This window comes from Eucyclogobius newberryi, unplaced genomic scaffold, assembly GCF_026437365.1.
Source record: "Eucyclogobius newberryi isolate DKJ021-1_F unplaced genomic scaffold, fEucNew1.0.hap1 SCAF_21, whole genome shotgun sequence".
NCBI classification, from domain to species: Eukaryota; Metazoa; Chordata; class Actinopteri; order Gobiiformes; family Gobiidae; genus Eucyclogobius; species Eucyclogobius newberryi.
Window position 1 is genome coordinate 18,283,484 of NW_027315846.1, and position 22,999 is coordinate 18,306,482.

The 22,999-nt window shown below is 40.7% G+C and overlaps 1 protein-coding gene across 3 annotated transcripts; it reads right to left on the reverse strand.

Moving 5' to 3' along the window:
• Positions 1–68: 68 nt before the first annotated feature.
• LOC140370211 (uncharacterized) lies at positions 69–22,943 on the reverse strand. 3 transcript variants are annotated; one of them, XM_072457260.1, is made up of 9 exons: positions 22,679–22,943; positions 14,666–14,987; positions 5,942–6,088; positions 5,820–5,863; positions 5,606–5,741; positions 5,217–5,327; positions 3,123–5,135; positions 1,020–3,083; positions 69–744 (listed from the first exon to the last, which is right to left on the reverse strand). In XM_072457260.1, the coding sequence occupies exons 2-9, from the start codon at positions 14,961–14,963 to the stop codon at positions 695–697; spliced, it is 4,863 nt and encodes a 1,620-aa protein (XP_072313361.1). In that variant the 5' UTR covers positions 14,964–14,987; positions 22,679–22,943; the 3' UTR covers positions 69–694. The 3 variants fall into 3 exon arrangements, with proteins under 3 accessions (XP_072313361.1, XP_072313360.1, XP_072313362.1); XM_072457259.1 differs by having other exon boundaries at positions 1,020–5,135; XM_072457261.1 differs by lacking the exons at positions 14,666–14,987; positions 22,679–22,943 and adding an exon at positions 7,046–7,484 and having other exon boundaries at positions 1,020–5,135.
• Between the last annotated feature and the right edge of the window lie 56 nt (positions 22,944–22,999).

The window sequence follows — 22,999 nt, forward strand, 5'->3', positions numbered from 1 at the left end:
ACCCAAACAGTTGTGACTGCCTCATTACTGAACATGTCATAGGTGTAAAGCAAAGAGATGGAATCAAATTTGAGACCATAAACATTTATTTAATATAAATCATTGTTATTAGTCTTTACAGTTTCCAATAGAACTGAAATCTCCCACAGTCTAAACCAGGTGGAGCAAGCCTCCGTCGGAGAAAGCAGCAGGAAATGAAAGTGAACTCGCAAGACTCTGCAAGTTTTCATTGTTTGTGACACTGAAACCAAAATATGATCAAGGGTTTAGAATGATCTGAAGATCCCAAGTGAACTTTCGTCGACAAATAACTTAATAGTACTTTCAAAACAAGTATATAATATTTGGAAGACATCTCATCATAATAGAGTAAAGTGAATGTACAGTCATGCCATATTTACAAATGAGTGACCAAAAGCCTCATTTTGAATAATTGTAGTTCTAGTAACAGTAACCAAAAGGTACAGTATTCTCAGCAGGACATCTTTAGTACAATCATTGTCTGACACTAGATGGCGATACATAGCCATCTGTTACATTGGTAAAACTCAAAATCCTCTTTTTACACAAATCCTCTTCACAATTACATGCAGATCAAGCCTCCTACACCATTAGCAAAAGTCTGAATGATATAATGCTTTGACTGAAGCATGTTTATATTGTGGTATTCTTTTAAAAGGGTGAAGATCCACATTTATTGTCCTTCAACAGTTCCTGCGGTCCCATTTGGTTTCTTTGTGACATCTGGTGGGAAATTAAAAATAAGTAATTTTGTTTACAGTGCATTTAAAAAAAATAATTTACTATATGAACTTTACACCAGTCAAGTGACAATTTAGGAACAAATTGAAGTATCACTGAGGAAAAAAGGAATCCCACTTTATCAATTCACAAAATCCCATCCAAAATTTTAAATATAACTACATTTTAGTCAGATAAGCAGTCTAACCTGTCATATCCATTTTAAACCAAACACCAATGTGCATTACTGCCACTATCAGTAACGTGTACTTTCTTACCTTGAATGGCATCTGATTGAGCGTCCTGTCCAGCAGTGTCCCCACTCTCCGCTTCAATGCTTTTCGTTTTGGGTTTTTTTGCTACAGGTGGAGGCTTCTTGAATTCCTTCTTCACCGTCTTTTCCGCCTTGGCCTCTGACTTGGTCTCAATCACCACCTTGTTGCTTTTGGAGAAGACAAAGCTGGCTGTGCAGGTGGGAGACTTGCGGACGTCAAACCCTGGTGGTGAGTGGATGCTGAGGCGCGTTGATGGACCGTTGTGCGATCGTGCTGCCGTCCTTAAGCGTATCGCCTCTTGAAGATTCATGGAGGGCGCGTGTGTCTTGGTGGTTGCCGTTGTGGTTGAGGGCGGGGCTTTGATAAGGAATGGCGATGTGGCCACTGTTGCTGGTGGAGAAGGTGGAGTGCTGATGATGAGCGATTTCCTGATGGGTTTCTGTGGAGCTTCAGGCGTAGTAGATGTTTGGACTTCGGTGGCTGTTTCCTGTTCCTGTGTCGTCGTTTTGACTTCAAATTTTGATTCATCTTCTGCTTTTACAGAATCAAGGTTACCGTCGACAGTCTGATCATTAGCGTGATTTGCATTTTCAGACAGTTCCTCCTTAGTTGAAGCAGGGGCTGTCTCTTCAGTTTGCTGTTCTGTAGCATCTGAAATAGGTTCTTGTTTAGGAACCTCTTCTACTGGTTTTTGCAGAGGAGTAGTAGGTTCAGTGGGTTCAGTGGCTGTAGTTTCAGGCTGTGGTGGAACTTCCTCAGGTGCTTTTGGTTCATTTGATGGGGCTTTTTCAGGTTCCTTTGAGTGTAAAGTGTCAGCTATAAGTGGCTCAATGGGAGGAGGAGGTGGAATGCTCTGTGGAGGCGTGAGAATACTCTTCCATGGGGGTAGCGTGGAATTAGTTTCAGTAAGAATATCCCCCTCTGAAAGTTCAATCTCAGGTTCTGGTGATACAGGAGGGGAGGCTGGTTCTTTATCTGATGGTTGGTGGGAGTTTTCAAGGCTCTTTTCCGCTGCAAAAGTAGAGCTTTCTTCAACAACCGATGGAAGTGAATTTCCAGAAACCTGGACGTTGCAAGTTTCAATAACTACAATCACAGGTGAAGTAACCTCTTTTGTGGCTGGTGGCATTTTCTCAGGTGATGTTTGAGCGACCTCTTGTGGTGGTGACAGTATTTCGATTAAAGGAGACGCAGCTTTAGGCGCTGGTGTGGGCTCTTCCTTGTGTGGTGGAGAAATTACTTCTGAGGGCTGGTGAGGCAGGTTTTTGGCTAATGGGACTTCTTGCGGTGGGGAATGCTCTTCAATTGGGGGCTGAGGAGACACATCTTCGGGTGGAATGGACTCTTCAGGTATTGGAGGGATTTCTACTGGAGCTTGCGTGATGTCTATTTGTGCAGCAGATGACATTTCTTCAGATGGAGGGACAGAGACTTCAGAGGAGATGATAGTGACCTCTAATGGTGGTGAAGACACTTCTGCGGGTGTAGGAGAAAGCCTCTCAAGTGGTGGAGGGGTTTCTTTTACAGGAGATAAGGCCTCTTGGGTTTGTTCAGGTGGTGGCTTGGACTCCATCTGCGGCAGTGGAGGAATGTCTGCTGGTTTGGAGATAGAAACTTCTGTGACTATTTCTGAAGCTGGAAGATAAGTTATATTTGTAACATCTGATTGCGATACGGCCTCTTTTTGTTCAGAGGTTTTGTCCGTTGGGGGTGGAGACACTTCTGTGACCGACTGTGATGGGAGATCAATCACAATAGAAGGTAGAATAATCACCTCTCTAGAAGGAGTGGGTGGGATTAAATCTGGTGGAGGGGTCACATTTGAATCTGATGGTGATAAAGTGTGTATCGTAAATGGTAAATGGATTATTTCTGAAGGGGGGACTTCCGCTAACATCTCCTGTGGTGGTGGAGGAGGAGAGGCCTCTGGAGGTGGAGGAATGATTGAAAGTTTAGGAGCTGGTGGAGTGAATTCAGCAGGTGTGGAATGGTGCACTTCTGTAGCTACTGGCAACATTTCTTTGGAAGGTGATGGCTTGACTTCTTCCTTTGGTGATGATAAAGTCGGTTTTGGTGATGGAGGGGAAATCTCTTTTGAAACTGAAGAAAACGTGGTTGTTGGAGGGGCTGGCGCTGTATAAGATGGCGGAGGGGGGATATTTAGAGGTGGAACTTTGTTTTCCTGTAATGAAGTGGACATATTTGATGCATTTGGAACAGGCTTGTCAGAAGGAACCTGCGCCGGGATAACTATTTGATCCCGAGTAATGACAGGAGGGGGCGGCAGAGGAAGGTCCGTTTCATCAGGACAGCCCATGCCTGCCTGTGACACTGGTGGGGGCGGAGGGGGCCAGGACGATTCAGGGGAAGTGTGTTGCACTGACACGAGAGTCGAGACTGCGGCACTCTGTTTGGTGGGGAGCCGAGGAGAAATGTGTGCTGATGAAATGGAGGGATTCTTTGTATTATGTGTGCCGCTTTTTTTCTCTTCTGCTATGGCTGGGAGCCTTTGTCCGTTTCCTACTGTTCTAACTAACACACCATTCAATATCGCACTTACTTGTACTTTGCCATGTTCTTTCACGTTACTCTGAATCAGTCTTTCACTATTCTCTACATTCAAGGATCCTTCTTGACTTACATGAACCTTCTTGGACTCTACTGTTGGGTTACTACTTTGTCTCTGCTCCTCAAGTGAACTCCTCACAATGCCCTCTGTGTAAGTGGAGGGAGGCTGTCTGTATGGTCTCTTGTCTTTTGGATTTTTCTTCACAATGGCATAGGTATTTTCAGGACCAGGTGGTCCCAACAACAGTTCAATACTGCGTGGGCTGTGGGACCATACCTCAGGGGGAGGGGGAGGAGGGGCCAGTACTTTTGGATGTGGGGGGATACTGAAGAGTTCTCTTAAAGCCTTTACGGATGGCTTCTCAATGATAGAAGCATTGCTGGTACCAGCAGGAAATAACTTGTGCAGTTTACCCAACAGCCCCTTCTTGTGTTTTGGAGACGAGTTGTAGGGTGACATGGCATCCTGACTGGAGTACCCACTGGATGGAGAGATCATGTTGCTATCATTTTTAACACTTTCTTCCTTTTTTACATTTGTGGATACATTATTCTTGGTGGAAACAACAGTCTGCTGGGACTTCTGGGGACTCGGTGATTTGGACCCAGTGGATTCATCCAGTGAACTGGTGTCGGCATTGTATCCAGGGCTGTTCATATTTCCCTCACTTGTTTGGCATGGTATAATCTTAACATCTGCCAGATCACGAGAACGTCTCTTTTTGTGAAGAGAATAAGAGCGATTTGGGGGTACAGGAGCTCTTTTAGGCTTCATGACAGAGAGACTGCGCACAAATGCTCCATCTTTCTTTGATTCATCTCCCTTAATCATTCTACCATTCGATGTCCCTTTTGCTGCATGTGGGTGAAAACCAACTTGTTTTTTAGAGGCCTCTTTGTCCTGAGCCTCGCTCTGCCGTGGGGTGCTGCTACTTGAAATAGTGGAGGAATCAGACACTAAAGTGTCAGAGTCCGAGTTACTCCAACAGGAGCTGTCTGACAGATGGAAATGCATCTGTCGAGAGGCAGAGGTAATGGTAGAGGATCTGGAGGAGGTGCTCCGGGCTGTTGATGCTCTGGATGAGGCACGAGATGAGGAGGGGCTGGACAGCATCAAACTGCTTTTGCTAACAGTTCGGACACTGTTGCGACTGCTTCCACGACTAATTTCTACAACATCAATGGAAGGTGGCAGCACCGCGTTAGGAATAATTTTGGACAGATATGGAGCCTGAGGTGACATGGACAACACAGGGCTGGGAGGTCCTGGTTGAACACTGCCAGCAGTAGTCATTCCTGGGACAGCCAGGGACCAGGGTCTGTCTCCTCCAGACGGTACCTGGCTTACACGCTGCAGCAGGGCCATGTCATCCACGTGAGCGCTGTGACCTCCTCTAAGTTTCTCCTTCTGGACACTGCCCAGAGGATGAATTACCTCTGTGTTGTATGTCTCTGGTGGTGCATGCACAGCCAGCTGTGGTACATCAGATTCCCCATTTATAAACTCCTCCTCCAACTGTGGACTTACTGTCCACTCAGCTCTGTCCAGTCCTGGTGAAAGAGAAACATAATCTCTGAACTTTTCATAATTATTTTTCAATAGCATTTTCTTCTGCATGTGCAAATACATACCAAATTCTCTTTGCAAATGTTGAGGAATACTTTCTATTGTCTTTCTCCGTCGTCTCCTTGTCCTGCCCTTGTCTGATTTTTTTCCAGAGTTCAGTGGTCTGAAGGTTGAGCCTGTAAAACAATCAGTCCCTTTAATTAAATTTGAAATCAAAATTGAAACAGATTTAACAAAAATGTTGAGCTTTGTAAATGTTTTTCCTTCTTAATTTTTTGGACCATGGATTATAATCTATACAGCCTTCTGTAATTACTACTTGAATTAAACACATGAAAATAATTGTAAAATTTAAATAAATAGATAAATACTAAGTCAATATAAGCGTGCCTGCTGTACCTATATTGCTCACTAGAGGGGGCACTCAATTCCCCCTTGTTTGACGTGGACTTACCTTGGCGGGTGAGACCAGAGCGTGAGGATCTTGAGGAGACAGAGGACTGCACTGAGACCATAGAGGATGTGTCAGGGATGGTGCTGTCTGTGGTGAAGCCCCCGCCATCCACCTCTGCTCTGGCGGACACAGTGGACTAGAGAAGCAAAACAAACAAAACAAGATAGTTTAGCTTTATGTTTCTTTCTATCACAAAAAAAATAAAAATACTTACAATTGTGCTTTCATTGTCTTGATACTCATGTCCAGCTATTCGCTCTAAGTGTGAAAACAACAACAAAATAACTTGCTTTGAGAAATCCTGACACAAAGAAACTCTCATTGTGAGTTAATTACCTTCTTGTTGCATGAATTTAAGTCCTTCCAGGGCCTCACTGTGAAGGTCCTCCAGGTACTGGGGCCTGCTAGCCTCAATGAACACATTCTCCTGAAGCAGAAGGGGGGCTGTGGTCTTCCCGTCGTCATCATCTCGCTTTGGAACAGCTTGAATCAGAGATAGAGAAGAGGGGATCAGTCTAGATCTCACGCCTGTGTTACAGTAAAGTGACCATATGGACACAACAAGAGCAATAAGGTGTTTGTTACTGTAATGTAATGCTGATTAGTCAGGCAGGGGAATTAGACTGGGCAAGGCCACTTATATATTACCACTTGTAAAGACTGAGGAAAACTAATACTAATAATAACATTTGCATGAGTAAAATGCACAATGATGCATGTGCGTGCCCATCAGGTAAAAATAACAGTTACTCAGCAGAGAGAGGATTATCATGCATGCAAGATACAAGCACATGCCTCCTGGAAATAGAGCTGCTTAGTTTTATGTAATAGTGACAGATGCTAGATTTAACCTGCTTGTACCTACTTCTGTCACACTGTCAGTAAGACCAGGCTGGAATTAGCCTTGACTTGCTCATGCACTTCAACCACTGTCTCCAGAACGCTCTTTGCATTGGCACCTAAATTAAACTACAGCACCTTCTAAACTTTTCTAAATTGTATTTGAAATGTTAAGCAAAATTTCCTCTTGTTTATCTATTTTTTTCCTTATTATTTTGCTGCTGATTAAATGCCTATGGGGCTCACGTGACATTCAGCACTTTGGTTGAATGTAGTTATTTTCTAGAAAAACACAATTTGACTTGACTCTTAACGGTATCCTGGTGTCTATAAAATGACCCCTTTTCGAGGTAACATAAATCAGAAATGACAATGTCATTGTAGCAGACATCTCCGACTGAGACAGAAGTTTATAGTCTGCACTGCAACACTTTAATGGCTTTGTTGCCTGCAGAGAGCTGTGCCCGAGCCTGTTCCTGTCGAACCTAAATATCTCAACACAAATACAGGAGCAATTAGTCTGAGTCATAAACCAATTCAGTTTTGTTGTCTGATAACAGCAGTGTTATCTGTGTAATGTACAGTGTGGCTTTCACTCACCTCTCGTCTTGAAAACAGTTGGAAAACAAAAAACATTCCTGCTGTGATCACAATGGGGACTAGTCACAAGGAGAACCATAACTCCTCTAATGTTAAGATAGAATATCCAAACTAAAGCTACATCAAAACAGCCAAGAAGAGCAGGTGAAGTCAAAGTAGCATCAGTTGAAGAAAACACTCTGATATGATGATGCCACTGCCTGTTGTTTGTGCTGAAGCTGTTTGTCCATGCAGTCCACATGAGCCAATAGACAATCAGAGCTCAAGACTCTAATCCCGTTCACAGCCTAATTCCTGGCCTCCTCCCTTTGCCATGCTCTCGTCCTGTCAGCGATGAGAGGGATGCCCAACATCCCACTGTTGCTCCCCATATGCAGGGAACCCTCGGCTCTGATTGGTCAGTGAGGTCAAAGATCATAAGTGTAAACACGGGGAAGGGGGAGAAAGCCCAGGGATTTGGGGGGTGGGTGGCTTTACTTATTATAAAGATTAAAATGAGAGTTATCCAAACAAGTGTATCAAACGCACAAACAAAGTACATCTATTTTTCCCCTTCGCTGCTTTTCTTGGTGGATATTACTCTAAACTTTTGCCACAAGGGGGAGTAGGTGAATTGAAGTGCAGAGGCCTAAAACAAGATTAAAAACGTCTTCTAAAAAAAAAAGGGCTCCTCTGCAAATGGGCACACATGTGTGAATGTTCTCAAAAACAGAGTAACCAAGCAAGAATATAGAGGGAAGAAGCCAGGACTTTGATCCAAACAGTCGTCACTCAAGGGCAGCCTGTGATCAATGCGATGATTAACCACCATTAAAAAGCTGATGAGCAAAATTGCTTTGTCAAAGGGGAAGGGGCGAAGGGGAATCAGAAAAGTGCATCCTGGTGAGGTGGAATGCATGACATCTGAGAACATGGAAAGCAGCTGTACGTGTGTGATCAGAGAATGACTCACACAAAAGGGGAAAAAAGTTATAATCAGAGCTACAGTTTAAGAATAAACAGCTAATGTAAAGTTTCACCCTACACCATACACAGAAATGTGATACCAAAGCTGCAGGTCACGTTGGTTTGGGAAAACACTTATCCTGTTACCATGTTAATTCAGACTTGACTCTAGGGCGTGTCGCTTGATAAACGGCTTGTATTATTTGCACTCCGGACATCAGAGCCGATTCCATATTAATCACCAGCATCCTAAACACACCATCTGTCTCGGCTGGATTTTGTGTCAATTGCTTATATCCCGGATTTGTAACAAAACCAACCATGATAAATATGACTTCTGGAATGTATTTCAGAAACATGTCAAATTCCGTAATTGTATGGAGATGGGGGGACAGTCACGGGTAAAATGACTGCCGGTGTTGTCATTTTGCAGAAATTGTTATATAAGGAGATCAAGAATAAATAATGTAAATTTTCAGCTACAACATTTGTGAATATATTTGAGAAATTCTTTATGGAAATACCACAGAATCAATAGGGATAATCTGGCACTTGCCATTTGCTAAAACAGGCCTTCCAATAACAACAACAACATTTGATATGCGTTATATATTGTTTCGGAAAACAAAGACAAACGATAAGATTAAAATCACTTGATGCCACTGACCACTGTTAAAACAACTAAATTGTGAGCTGTAATAAATAAAAAGCAGAATTAAACCGTTAATATCATTTATGACTTGTATGTGATATGTATGTGATAACTTTTCCACCCTCTACAACTGAAATTTGACTATATTACCAAAAAAAAACAACCAAATTGTTGGTGTTGGTGCAAAATAAAGACCAACAGCCATAAAATGTGATGAATATAGTTCAATTTTGTATTGAACGTTAAGTCGATATAGTCATTATCTATTAGTAGATAGTGGATGTACTGCAGCCTTGACTAACATGTATCCACAAGCAGGTAATAGAGAATGTCAGTGTCAAGTGTTCCTATCCAGTTCCTTTTGTATAACTATAAAAGATAAAAAACAGAAGTATTTGTATAAGTAAGTCCCTACCTTTTTTATTTATAACCGACTATACTAAGTTCTGCACTGTCAAAAACCCTTAAGCCAAGCAGTGACCAACAGTGACCAAGCAGTGATTCACAGTCATGCCTCTGCCACCAATTGCGTCTTCCAAAACCTTAAAGTCAACTGACCTGCAGGACGGGCACTGAGCGGAAACGCTGGCATCGTCCTCATCATGTTGTTTTATCTGCAGACTAATACTGCTGCTTCTCCTTTCACACAAAAGGAGGACTGATGTTCCACACAAAACCCAGAGCTTTCCCGCTGGTTTGGTCCATGAGAATCAAAGGCTCTCACACACCTCCAGTCCCTGCCCTGACTTGCCTCCCGTCTCTTGTTTTGCGGTGCTAGGCAGACAGCCATGCACAGATATTTAGCAGTGGAGCTGAGGCCTGCCAGGTGCTTAAGCATGTCTAATGAGCACCAACCCAACTGTGATGACAATGGGACTAAAGTCAAGTTTGTACAGCCATAATACTGCCTGGTCCAGCTTGTGCGGGGGACCTTTTGCGCTTCAAATTAATGAAATATTAACGTGATTGGAAAAGTATGGTGGTGTGACAAGGCCAGGTAACAGATACCACTGTGTCATGTGACTTCCATGACCACACACACACACACACACACACACACACACATTACCTGTATGTATCACATTACTCCAATAATATACGACCAATGAAAGCGTTACATCATAGCTTTAAGGGCCCTGACTGTTCGTGTTGCCATAGCTTTTAGCAATACATTAAATTCCATTAGTGATGTAAAATACTCTGACATTTGAGTGCATGTTTACTGTAAGCACATCTATAACAGTTTCATGCAATATATTGATACAACAAACGAAACATGGCGACAAATTGGATGTCTAACCGGGTCAACGATATGGGAAAAACATTCGTGTATATTCACCATTTATTGAAACCAAGATCAAAATGGCAATTCTAATCACAATTTATACGCTTTAAGCAGGCTTGCAACTTTATATTGCTTTTAAGAGGATACTTGTGGGGGTTAACATGTAAATGCATTTGGTTAAATCTGCCTGTCATTCACGCTTTATCAGAGCCAGAAAGAGACTGACAAACTGGAAGAAACGTTGGGGAAAAGCACTTAATAATGTCACTCTACATTGGGCAATCGTCACAGTATCGGATTGCACTTCGGTTTAATATTGTCATATCGCACAGCTCTTTCACACAATTAATCTCCACCCCACCAAGCTTATGCCATATGAATAGGAATTGAAGTTAAAAGTCACCAGTCCAAAAACAGCAACATGCAACTTTCTCACAGTGCCTTGCCAACATCTCCGCTACAACTTTCCATTCGTGACAAGGATGACAAATATTGGAGCAAACTCACTGAACTGCATTATTTTTGCAATGAAAACGTGTAAGAAAGTGCATGAACTTTTGCTCTAGGCTGTCCCTCACTTGGTAACCCTAACACCACACAGGATGAGAAGGAAACTGAAGTGGAATGATCCAGATGGGACTAGAGGGCAAACTGACACACACTGGAAGTAGGAATTCTCTTTTACTATTCTCTTTGACCTAAATCTGATCCGCGGCTTCACTTGGGTGTGGTGATGCCTCTACTATTAAATTGAAATCCCAGAGAGCGCCCTAAGATTATAAATATGTATTTGTGCGAGTGTTTACTATATACAGATAGTGAAATCCTCTTCTCTAAAGTTCCCACAGCGTCAGCACTGAATCAGGTGCAAACTGTACAGGTTTGCGGGACCAGGCTCGTTTTCACTTGTCGTTTGCGCCGACTTAATTTAGGTCTGAAATAACTCAAAATTTTAAAACGCACATCTCCAAAGCTTGTGTGAGAAAACAGTGGGGCAAAATTCAAAACAACAACTGGACTGAAAATGAATTGAAACTTTATCAGGCTCTTTTCAAAACCTGTTTGCCTACTTTACATTGTTACTGTGTCGTCCTCTACAAAAGAGACACAGGCTACGCAACATCAAAAAAGAAAAAAGTATATAATAATAATAATAATAATAATAATAATAATAATAATAATAATAATAATAATAATAATAATAATAATAATAATAATAATAATAATAATAATAATAATAATAATAATAATAATAATAATAATAATAATAATAATAATAATAATAGGATGCAATCTACTGCTCCAAGGGCAGTGCAACTAACCTCATTCTAATTGAGCTCGAGATTCTGTCATTTCCAATTGTCAATGCTATAATTGTGGTCATTTTAACTGAGAGGCCCACAGCTAATCCTCTTTCAGTAAAAACATTTGGTTTGGAGCAGAGTTCAGGCTTTGGAGGAAGAAATTAGACCAAATGGCACAGATTAAAGGTTTGACTTGTTGGAAAATAATATTGAATGATATTTCGATTTGATTTTTAAGACTAAATTAAATTGTTTTTCTTTTTTTATATAATAATTTTGCTCATTCTTAGTCTGCTCGTAATTCTAAACTAAACCAACTTCACTAAATAACCAAATATTGAATACAAGAGAGGTATAAGAGAGAGTAACAAGATATCATAGCCACAGGATGAGAATTCAATCATCAATAATAAATGAATGTTCCCAGACACACAGTAAATTCATTCTTTGTTTGAGTGAAAAATGGTCAGAACAGGTGCCAAATACGCACACAACTTTCTACAACTACAACAAACCACCTTTATGAAACAAAGGAATGTGAGGAATCTCAGTGGGAGTGCTAGGGCAAACAGGTGACCTACTGAGTGTACAACCAGAGTGGACATCCTCAGCAGCACTACTCACACACAATACAGACTGCAAGCATCTTAATACAGGCAATATGGACACACTTTTTAGCTGGATTTATTCATACTTTACTGCACTTTCTTTTAACAGACTAGAGATTGAGCATTAGAGAAATCTTTGGCAGTGGTTTGAACTACGCACTGGACCTCTGGACTTTTCAACAAGATACTGTTTGTTTACAGAATCCATCCCAGAGCAAAGGTTTGAATCGATACCCGGACACTAATAGTTACTCAACTTAATATCAAAACTAGATACTCATTCAAACAGACATCGAAAAATAAATAAATAATAGGGCAAAATTGGACCTTTTCTGAAGAGTGGAAAGCACATGGCTCACAAAGAACATGGCTTTGAAAAGGAAAAAAAAGCATTCTATTTAAAAACAAACAAACCATAAAACATTTTGTTAACCTTGTTGTAACAAAGTATCGGGTATTGAGCCTTTTTCTTAGTATCAAAATTGAGTTTGAAATTGCACTGATGGACAGCAACTGACGACAGAAGACTGATTTGGGGCCTGTTATATGTTTTGAGTTGTAAAGATCTAGGCTATGGCATTTCCTCCCAGAGTATATTTGATTTTTTATGACCACCGAATCTCAGCATGAGGAAGAACAGAGGAAGAAGAGGCCTCAGAGAAAACAAAAGAGGTCATTGTTCCTGCCTGTAACTGCTCTGGCACAGCTCTTAATGAACCGGCACCGAGCCTGTAATACAAGCATTTACAGTGCTGGAGTGGGCACAGCAATCAACACATCATCAGCATTTACAGGCCTTTAAGTGTACGCTTTAACTGTTTGTGTTAGCAGGGGAGACAATATACACGCCAAATCTGAGGGAGCACAACACAAGTCATGTATATTTATTTCAGATAAGAGCAATTACCTCTATTGTGGTTGCCTTTGTTAGTTCAATATATAGTATATAGTAAGGCTCTTAATTTTTGGTGAAACATGTTTTTACCTTAACTACCTGAAAATTACTACTATTAATAACTATAAAATATTTTGTTCCCTTTAGGACACTTGCTAGACTGCAGACATTTGCTATCAGCAGATGTTTCCATTCTACAATAGATAAGGCAGAAATTGCAAATATCCATTTGACTGGACAATCCACCACTATAAACCCAAATATAGAGTTTCTTTAACCTAGACTTACAAAACGATATATTCCCTACTATTTCTTTTACTTTCAACCCCTGTGGATTCGCCTCTTTTATCCCACACAATCCTGTGTGTATATTCATTAGCAGTGCTTGTGTAAATTACAGACTACATAACCCGACAATGACGACAAATTTGTCTAACCATAACCAAGAGATGTTTATCTTGTTGTATTTAGACTATGTGGGCCAATGTGGGAATCCCCTCAACACTCCCTGCTAGACCAGAAGCTATAAAGAAGAGAAAAAGAATCAGGCAAACTATTCCCTGTATCAAGCTAAAACTATACAAGTCAGAAAAGACGGGCTTAATAAAATACTGCAATGATGTTCATACTTTTTGTACCTGCAGTTTTCCTCAAGGTTAGAGCAGTCAACCTTAAAAGTAGACTAAAGTCTAGCATGGGTCTAGCATGACATATAGCTGTACATTAAATGCCAGCCTAAACATGAAATATACTGGTTGATGATGTTAGGAGTAAGTGTGTAGGGGATTTTCACTCTGTGCCCACCCAAAGCCAACAGCAGCCTGTTCTACCTGTAACCTGACCAGACCAGGTACGTGATGGTATCAGGGACAAACAGAGATTTTTTCACAGCAAACAAAGTAAGGTGAAGGTCAGAAAGTAACAAGGAAGTGGTTCTGTGCAAACATCCTACAGCGAGCAAACACGCACGCCTGGGAGCCAAGGAGAAGGAGCCTCCACTGGTTCCACCACTCAACACTTCATGGTTTTCAGAACCTGTTAGCGTTAATGGCCTGTATTACATAATAAACTTTTGGATTATCGAGTATATTTCGGTGTAATCCCTCATTCGTCCAGGCGTGTTCCATAGTAGAAAAAGCTTCAGTTGTAGTCATCTGGACTCAGTTTGAAAAAATAGACGTTTCGACTCTCATCCAAGAGTCATTGTCAATAACAGAATTTAGGTCGAGAACTCCGATATTAATACTGTTCTGTGGTAAGACCCGCCCATTGGGAGGAGCCTTCCTGAAGTAGAAAGAGTTGTTTGTTTCAACAGAAACTCCCCCCTTGTATCTACCGAGCTAGCCTATTCAGAATCTTAATGGGCTATTAGAAACCTCTTTGTCTTTGTGAGACCCTGGCTCGACCACCCTGAGTACCTGATTAGCATCTGAATGTCCTTTACCTTTCCAGGGGTTCAGAATCCCATTATAAATAACAGGAAGATGAAACCTAAGCCCTCCATTTCTGTTTAAAGAAGGTCTTTCTTTTTTAACAAAAATAGCTTCCTTGACTCCTCTTTCAAACCATCTTCATCAGCAGGGAGAAAACTTGAGTTGTTGGGATTGAGGGACTTACGATAAATATCCAATTAAATACATTTTAATATTTTTGGTCTGGGAGCAAAACTAAGTTAATACATGAGGTCAAACTTTTAAAATCAGTCCATCTATTTGGTTTCCACATTTTCTTTTTAGTCTTTTATATGAAAATGACGAGCTTAAACACATATTAGAAGCTTAAATGTGATCCTTTGTATTAGACATATTGATAATATCCAAAGAGATTGTTTTTTTATGTAATGTTATGCCTGGATGTCTCACAATCTTCATCATTTAATAGCATATGGATATATAGTGTTTTTAATATTTCAAAACCCAATAATCTCTTACCATGGCTGTTGCTTTGCTGAGGTCCCTGCTTTCCTGACTTATGTGTTCCCTTGGGTGCACCCTGGTGACCAGCAGGGTGTCCGTCTAGTGCCAGGTCAAAGGCAGGTCCGAGCCCCGGGTTTTGAGCCTTGTCTCCCAAGTTCTTATTCTTTTTACCCTTGAGCCAGCCCAAAGCTCGGCCAATGGAGCGTCTGCGCTGCTGCTTACGGCCGTTTTTGCTGTGCTTCTCCTGGGCAAAGATCTCCACCACATCCTGGGGCAGGAGGTCGCCGTATCCTAAAGAGTCTCGGTTTGACATGACAAGACTCGCTGGAGCTATGCCCTGAAAAGAGACAGAAGAAAACATACTATTTAAGCTATTGGGGAAAAAAAAAAAACCAATAATACATGTACATGTATTAATACTCTCTTGTTCCAGTAGTGTATACCTGGCAACGTTTGAGTTCTAAATAACAAAAGAAGCCAAACATGGTTTCAAATACAGTACCATAATGACCACTGTCAATATGCCTACTGTCCCAGGATGATGCTCCATTATCAATCTTTATGCTTTGATGGTGCATGATTTGCATGTAGAAACTTTGTTTAGTGTTAGACAGAGTGAACATTAATGGATTGTTCCAGACTAACAGGTTTCAGGCCTCCACATGTGCATTTTTTTGTACTGAAGTCAAACTTAAGTCTTTCAGGATTTCAAACTATTATTTTCTATTGTTTGTTGCTGTTGTGGAAATGTTTAGTTATGGTTGTTGTAATGAACAACCATAACTAAACATTAAACTAAACAATGAAGCAGCCGGGGCCGTAAACATTGTATGTGTGTGTATTCTTTCTTCAGTTGTGCTCAGACACTTAAGACGCTGCAGCAGACCCCCTCCTGTCTCCTAAACTAAACTTTCTCAGTCCTGCAAAGAAAAGCGCTGGCACCGCTCCCTTCATTCCATAACACGGAGTCATAATTCACAAAGCCGCGCCCGTAGGCTCATGCGCAGTCTACAGCAAAGTAAGAACAGACACCACTGTTCCATCAGTGCGATTCATTGATCTCGTACTGGTGTTTAAGACATACTTTTCCGGTCTGTACACAATGAGCTCATGGCCCGGTGTTCTTCATGTGTTCACCATGTTGAACCATTTCCCAGCCGTGGTCCTGGAGATCTTTATCTTCTACCAGCTGTGCACTTTATGAAGTCTGCATCACAGGAGTGGACTAGATAATAGAAGACTCAGCTCATCGACACAATGAGGCCAAAAGATTAAGTCTAAAAGGAAGAAAAGTACCATTCCCAATAACTTCAGACAAGTCACTGTGATCTGATCCGCTGGTGAAAATGCAGAGGGGTCATTCAACAATTTTACCCAACTATACATAGATATTACTGCCAAACAAAAAACAAATACCAGTACACTAAAAGAATCTTTGTTCTACATTAGTTGGGGGGTATAATAGTAATAATGAACAGCCCTTTTTAAACAACCAAAGTTGATTTACATGTCATTATTCATTAATTTCAACAACTTTGCAATAGGTTACAATCAAATACTGAAGCCATGCCCTAACAAATACTCTCAGTTTAAGTACTGAGAGTATTTGTTACTAATTGACCACTACTACAATTATTACGACACAGCTTATGATACTAGAACAATATACTAGACTTAACTTTAAAAATAAACGTCTGTTCCACCACTTCCTTTACACCAAAATAAACCAAACAAAAACACCATCCTCTCAGCAGGCAGAGCAGGCCAATACCACCTACTTTAGAGCATGAATCAAGTATATTTGAGTCTGACTTTACAAGAAAGTGAGGTTTCCCAGAAACTCACACTCAAAATATGTGGCTCTGCATGTGGATCAAGCAACTGCAAGTTTATCAAGTACCGCACAATGCCTCCTGAGTTTACATAGGCAGGTAGTAAAGCACTCTAGTCTATGCTAATGCAGGGCATGTTGACATGAAGTTGAACCTTTTATAGGGAGTACGTTTTAGTGAATGGAAACAAGACGAGAGCATCCATCTTCTGTTCAGAGAAGCACCAGGCCTCTCCCTGAACTAAGTGCTGTTTCTCCTGCCCCAAATTACAGTGATTTGAACATGAGTAAGATCCATGCATGTGCTCCAGCCACAGTCACCACTAATCAGACGCCTCTCAGGAGCAGGGGGCCGCGCTCCTCATCACACTCAGGGACACCAGACCACCCACAACACAGTGACTGTCACACCAGGGCGACCCATAACAACACTGTCATGGTTACGCACAACCTTTCATTTCAGCCTAAGACAAACAAAAGTAATGGATATGACGCATACAGCCAACTAGTCTCAATAAATCCTTTGGTCTCTGTTCAGGGCTGCTGGAATTTCTCACTTAGCTTTGAAAACACAAGAGAAATACAAATAGTAACAGATTCTCATCCTGATGACGATTTTACAAAATGTACTCAAATCTGCAGCTAAATGTCTTGAGAAACTAAATGTCTTTAAAAAAAATAATGGACTGAATAGTTTAGTGTAGAACAGTTTTTTCTTATTATTTTTCTTATCTTTAATTATTATCATAGTATACTTGATATTTTTATTTTGTAATCTCCAAAACAACAAATACAATATGATAATTAATTCAATTTGCCTACTTTAATTACCTTAAACGAGGGTCCGCTACCTGCTACACATTATACCTGTAAGTCATTACAAGTCTGATCTGTGGAAAGGTGAGCTCACTAAAGAGTGCATGTTTTTCAAGGCAATAAAAACACCCGTGATTGATTAAATACTTATTGTACTGTTCTTTACCAAAGCTGTTTTCGTGGCGTTGTGACCAAATACCCCAGAACTAAAGGCTCTGTTTAAGCTCAACTTTGGACTTCATGTTTAGTCCCTTTACTTGTAGTTAGTAGTTTAGTTTGATGTTTTGCTCAGTGCTGATGCAGACCTCATCGCCATCTTCTCATGCTCAGAATACATTAACTGAAACACTTCAAAACAACCACTTGCAGAGCTGACATCTTAATTACAAGGCACATTTATTTGTCTCTGCAATTACTTAATCCCTCCAACCACTCCTTCCATCAACTCAAACAGAAACAATGAAGTCAGAAAAGAGGCCTGATGTAAACAGTCTCGAATCAACACTGATCTTAACACTCAAAAGAAACACCCAATACAAAAAGTTACTTCAGAGCCCCCAAAAAGCTGTTCAACCCTTCAAGTACATAAACGTAAATGCAATTTCTTTGGACCTTAAGTTTGTTTTTCTTATTTTTGCTGTGGTTTCAGTGTTGTAGAACCGTCAGCCGGAGCGGGCATGTGTTCCAACTCGCTGTTTACTTATCCTTGACAAAAGACGTCAATCCCTTTCACATTGGATGGGCCATAGAGAGCCTGAGCGTAGCAAACCACACCGCCATGTCAATAGCTGCTGCACTAAATGATTATTAGTCAGGGTCAGTGGTGTGTTCACGTATACTTGCGGGTCACCGTAATTTACACAAAAGCAAACAATAAAATGTACAACTGAGTGTAAAAATATGATAAGCAAAAAAGTTACAGATATTGTTTTCTTTCCGTCTTAGGGGGACTCCAATTATCACAAAGCCCTGACATCTGTTTAGCCTCAAGGTTCAAATCCTGGATAAGAAGTACAGTATACTGAGGAGCTGCTGAGGAAACGGGGTAAGCATTGTCTTGTTACATTTTACCACAAAGCCAGAAAGAAAGACTTGATCTGGCAAGTACAGCAACACTTCAGTTGCAAAGTAATTTATCTTTTCAGAGCTGGGACAATGTTGCAGATGCCGTGGTGCTCTGTGGGAAGAGTGTCAGAGGCTGAAAAGTGCACTTTGTGGTCGCCAAGGCCAAGAGGGAGCGGCGGTGACACAAGCTGCCACCTTTGTTTGAATTAGGACTGGTTGACTTTAACCAAGAGGTCATCGACATCAACACTTCGGCTTTCTGTCTGCTTTCCATAGCAAGAGCGTCTAAATGATTAACTAGAGTATTCACACGTTCATAGTATGGGATTTATTATATAGTTTAATGAGTCCAACTGCAACCAAGCAAAGCGCTGAGAAAACTGTTGTTACTGGTGGCACCTGGCTGCAGGCATCAGTCTGGGCGTTGCCGTCTTATTTAGGCATTATCAAACAAAGGAGAGCGCGGGACTGTCAAGAACAGACTTAAGTAACCTTGTCTGGGCTAGACTCTGCTGTAAACTGCTGCTGGAAATGGCTATACCTGGAAATAAGTACAAGTATATGAGGTGATTAAATCTATCAAGATTTACAGGGCAAGACTATTCATGACTTGGGATATCACGATTATTATGTTAATCAATAATTGTGATTATTCAGGTCACAATATAATCATAAGAACCACAAAAACAAAAAAAGTCACAAACTTGAGGAATAGACCCCAGGAAAGAAAGAAAATGAAAGATTTCACTTTTGTTTAATCTCAATAGTCATGAATAATTGTTCAATAATTGTGATGTTTTCTCACAATACTCGTAGCACTAACATTTTATATCGGGACATCCCCATTCACTAAGGATTTTTTTTTTTTTTTTTAAATAGCGGACCTAGATCTAGCATTTTTTAATCATATATATATTTTTTAAATTTAAAATCTGGTTCAACCACAGGTAACCTACAATCTTGAGAAGTTGATGCCAAAACAACTATGGTACGTGCCAGACAAATTCAATTTAAAAAAGGGGAAAAGTATCTAAAAGTTAAAAAAAAAAGTCGATTGGGGAGGTCTTAACTTCTATACGCTATAAAAGCATTTGAAAGAAAATCCCAAACAGACATTTTACGGTTCCTTTGTTATGCAGCATTGTGGGAAAAGCTGAATAAAAAGACTGTAACAGGAGTGATATGAACAAACAGGGCCAGACTACAATAAGATAATAAAGGCGGGCTGAAGTTGAAAGTATCTTAGTGCATTTGTACAGGATCCATGCGTTGTCTGATGCACGTCGTGGCGTTGCGGGGCCACTGTAGCCATGCAGCGGCTTGTCTGCTTAGAACGCCGGCCGCATTCCTGAGAGATTGATAATTACCGACCGAGGAACTCTTCTCTCCAAAATTTGCTTTCACCCCTTTCCAGCTCTCCGCCCCTCGTGTTCTCCCCTCTTCCCACCTCCACTGCCCCGGCCCGAGTACAGTGGCCCGGCACAGGATCACAAATAATAGCAAACACATGAGAGATATTTTGAGATAAGATTACAATAAGACGCTGTGTGCAATGACTGACAGTATTGTTCAGAGTCAATTTCACAGAAGTGTTCACTATCGTTTTTAGCGGTGAGGAAAGAGCACATGGTTTAGGTTACACAATGTTTGGAGAGCAATGTACATATTTGCGCTCCGAAATCCATTTTGTGGGAATGCAGCAAAAAATAATCCCTGGCAGCTGTCTTTAAAATCATGCTTGTGCTAACTGAAAACGGTATGTGTACAACTTTAAGAAGCGTATATTTAAGGAACAATAATCATGACATTGCAATTGTTGTTTTGGAGAAAACCAGAGTTGGAAAAGTAACATTAAAAATACTCACATTACTGTAATTGGGTCATTTGGGTCAAGTTGTACTTTTTGAGCAGCTATTCAAACACAAGAAATTCAAAAGTACATGTTTAAAATTACTTGCGTACACATTTTCAGTACTCTTTCTACAGCTGTGGAAAATGAATAAGAATATATATCATCTATAATAAATAACTATAAAAACAGAGGGTATAAAGCTATATATATATTCACTACATTTATTTATAGCCCATCCACTTTTTGTGCAATACTTGAGCTGTAATCAAGGCATTTACAGGCATGTTTTGGCACATTTTAGTCAGATTTTCATACATTTTCGAACTATCGTCATCGTAATAATAAAAAATGAGATATTTATTTGTGTCAATCCCCCCCATTCATCCCTTCATTGTATGGCCACATTGATATATCACCCCGATCGCCTTCCATAAGTTGAGGAAACAATGATGTACAAATAAAAATGTAACACCATTGAAAGCAAAGATTCTGAACAGTCCTTCCTTCACGTACCAATTGACTTAATGTTTTTTCCTGTAATACACCACAACACAGTAAAGAAGACTGTAATTTGGCCTTGCCACATGCGGCTGCCAGCAGACACACAGGCGAATCTCTGCTAAGTGTGGTGTTTGCTTTGCCTCAAGAGGTTACCAAGGGTCTCCTGTCTGGACCGTGGAGGCACGGAAGGACCCTGTAGGTCAGTGACACGTCAGATAGAAATAAAAAGACTGTTGGGAGGCATTCATAGTCAGGACAGACACAGCCGGATACAAAAGTTTAGAAATACAGGAAGTATATTTAGCACAATATGAGGAACTCCACGTCGAGTCTAAAAGCCGCATGGGGAAAATGACACATAAGAGTAAAGAGTAAAATCTCGTCTGTTGTTTTGCTTTTAAAAATCTCCAAATGACGGTAAAAGTAATAGGCAAAGTTGTTATAGTGGTCACTGCAATTTAATAGCGCAATTACTGTTAAGGCTTAAGTGATATAGCAGTAGAGGAAAGGACGAGTTGCAAGTTTAAATATAGCACTAGTAGCTAGTTCTGCTGTTTTGGATACATGCAAAAGTAGAATCTCAAATATGTAAATATATAGTCTGCAATTACAAACATTTTAAAAGGCTGCTATAATAGCTAAAAAAAAAGGATAATTTCTGCACTTTTTGATCCATTCATTTATTTTTATGCAATATTTAAACCTCAACATTCATATTTATATATTAATTGCCCAGCCTTGGTAACCGCAAATACTTAACATAACATATCCTACACTTACATTACATTTGTTTTTTAATTTGAATAAAAAATTTAGATTGTGTTTTTGTCCATATCACATTATTGACAACAAACTTTCACAACTCTTTATTTCACAAATCCTTGGATGAACTACAGATTTGGATGCAAACCAAGCTCTCGAAAAACACACTGCTCTTTGATCACACCCCTTCAGCTATTAATCAGGTTTTCCAGACGAGGTGTTATGGTTGCTGTGACGGCTTCTTCATAATCTCATCTATTTGATTAACTGTCAACAGCACACAAGGGGTTTCCTCACTGTCTTCCTGTGGGACACCAAGTCACTTACTCAACTTTCTCACACTTAATGATGCATGGTAGTTGCAACATGCTCATATTACACACCTTGCTCAACTGTCCCTAAAGTAAAATACCCTCACTTACCTGAGCGGATCAACATATCAGAATTGTCCTGGTGTTTTGGTCCACTAATGATGGCCTGGCTAGTGTCATCCACTGCATGGTGATCTCAGTGGTAACTCGGCCTTGCTTACATAACACCTGAGATCTCCAAGGGTAACAAGCCCTGGCAAGGAAGGACTGGCAAAGACTTAAGGAACACTAGTATTCGACACACCCTTACTAAACAAATGGTGAAACAGCGGTAAACAGCATTGGGAACTTTGACAGTTTAAAAGTTTGGATTTTGATAAAAGTCAGGTGCAAAGTTCAGGATTGGGAAACAGACTTGGAGGTTCACAATTGGATATGTTCACGCTCTCATTTGACATGAATTTAAATATATATATTAAAACAAGTGTCACTGTATGAGCTGTCAAGGAATCAGGTTCATGTGTCAGAGATGGCAAGCACAATAGTGTTCATTGTCATAAAGCTGAAAGAAGGACTATAAGGTCTTGGATTACCTGTGTTTAGGATCCCTCAAGGCCATGCTAAGCAAATCTCCCACACCTAATTTTCCATGCATGCTATGAACAGTGCGACTTTATAGTACAAATTAACATGGTGGTATGTGTTTGCTTTAAAGCGTCACTTCACATAAACGTAACCAATTCATTAATTAGTTAAGTATATATTTTTTTCTTTAACACTTGTGCCAAGAGAAAGATAATGCAATCCTGTACACGCTCAACATTTCTTGAACTTTCTTATGTTTACCCTACGTGTAACTGCAAGAAAAGGCAATAAAACTCTCAATTTACCTACAAAGAGATCCCTGGTCCAAACGGTTCGTCTCACCCCCTCTCCATCTGAGCTCGTGTCCTGCTATCGTATCTTCAAAACTTTTTACTCGCCAAACTTCTTCAGGTGAACCATTTCCGTGAAGAGCGCCTGATGGGAAGCGTCGTCCCGGGTGTGCGCTCAGACGACTGCCTCAGCTTCCGCGTGCAGACTGGAGTCATCCGGGGCTGGATTTGCCCTGAGCGCCGACGGTTCAAGTGAGTGCACTGTGGGGCGCAGACGGGCCAGAGCAGACAGCGCAGAGCAGAAAGAGCGGAGAGAGCGCAACCATAGAGGCGCTG

Bases quoted from the DNA above. Each gene is read 5' to 3' on its own strand.
- LOC140370211 (XM_072457259.1), bottom strand. From the start codon at position 14,963: ATGTCAAACCGAGACTCTTTAGGATACGGCGACCTCCTGCCCCAGGAT. The intron at 5,328-5,605 runs GTAAGTCCACGT...ATTGTTTTACAG, and splicing joins CTCTGGTCTCACCCGCCAAG to GCTCAACCTTCAGACCACTG. The intron at 5,136-5,216 runs GTATGTATTTGC...CTCTTTCACCAG, and splicing joins ACATTTGCAAAGAGAATTTG to GACTGGACAGAGCTGAGTGG.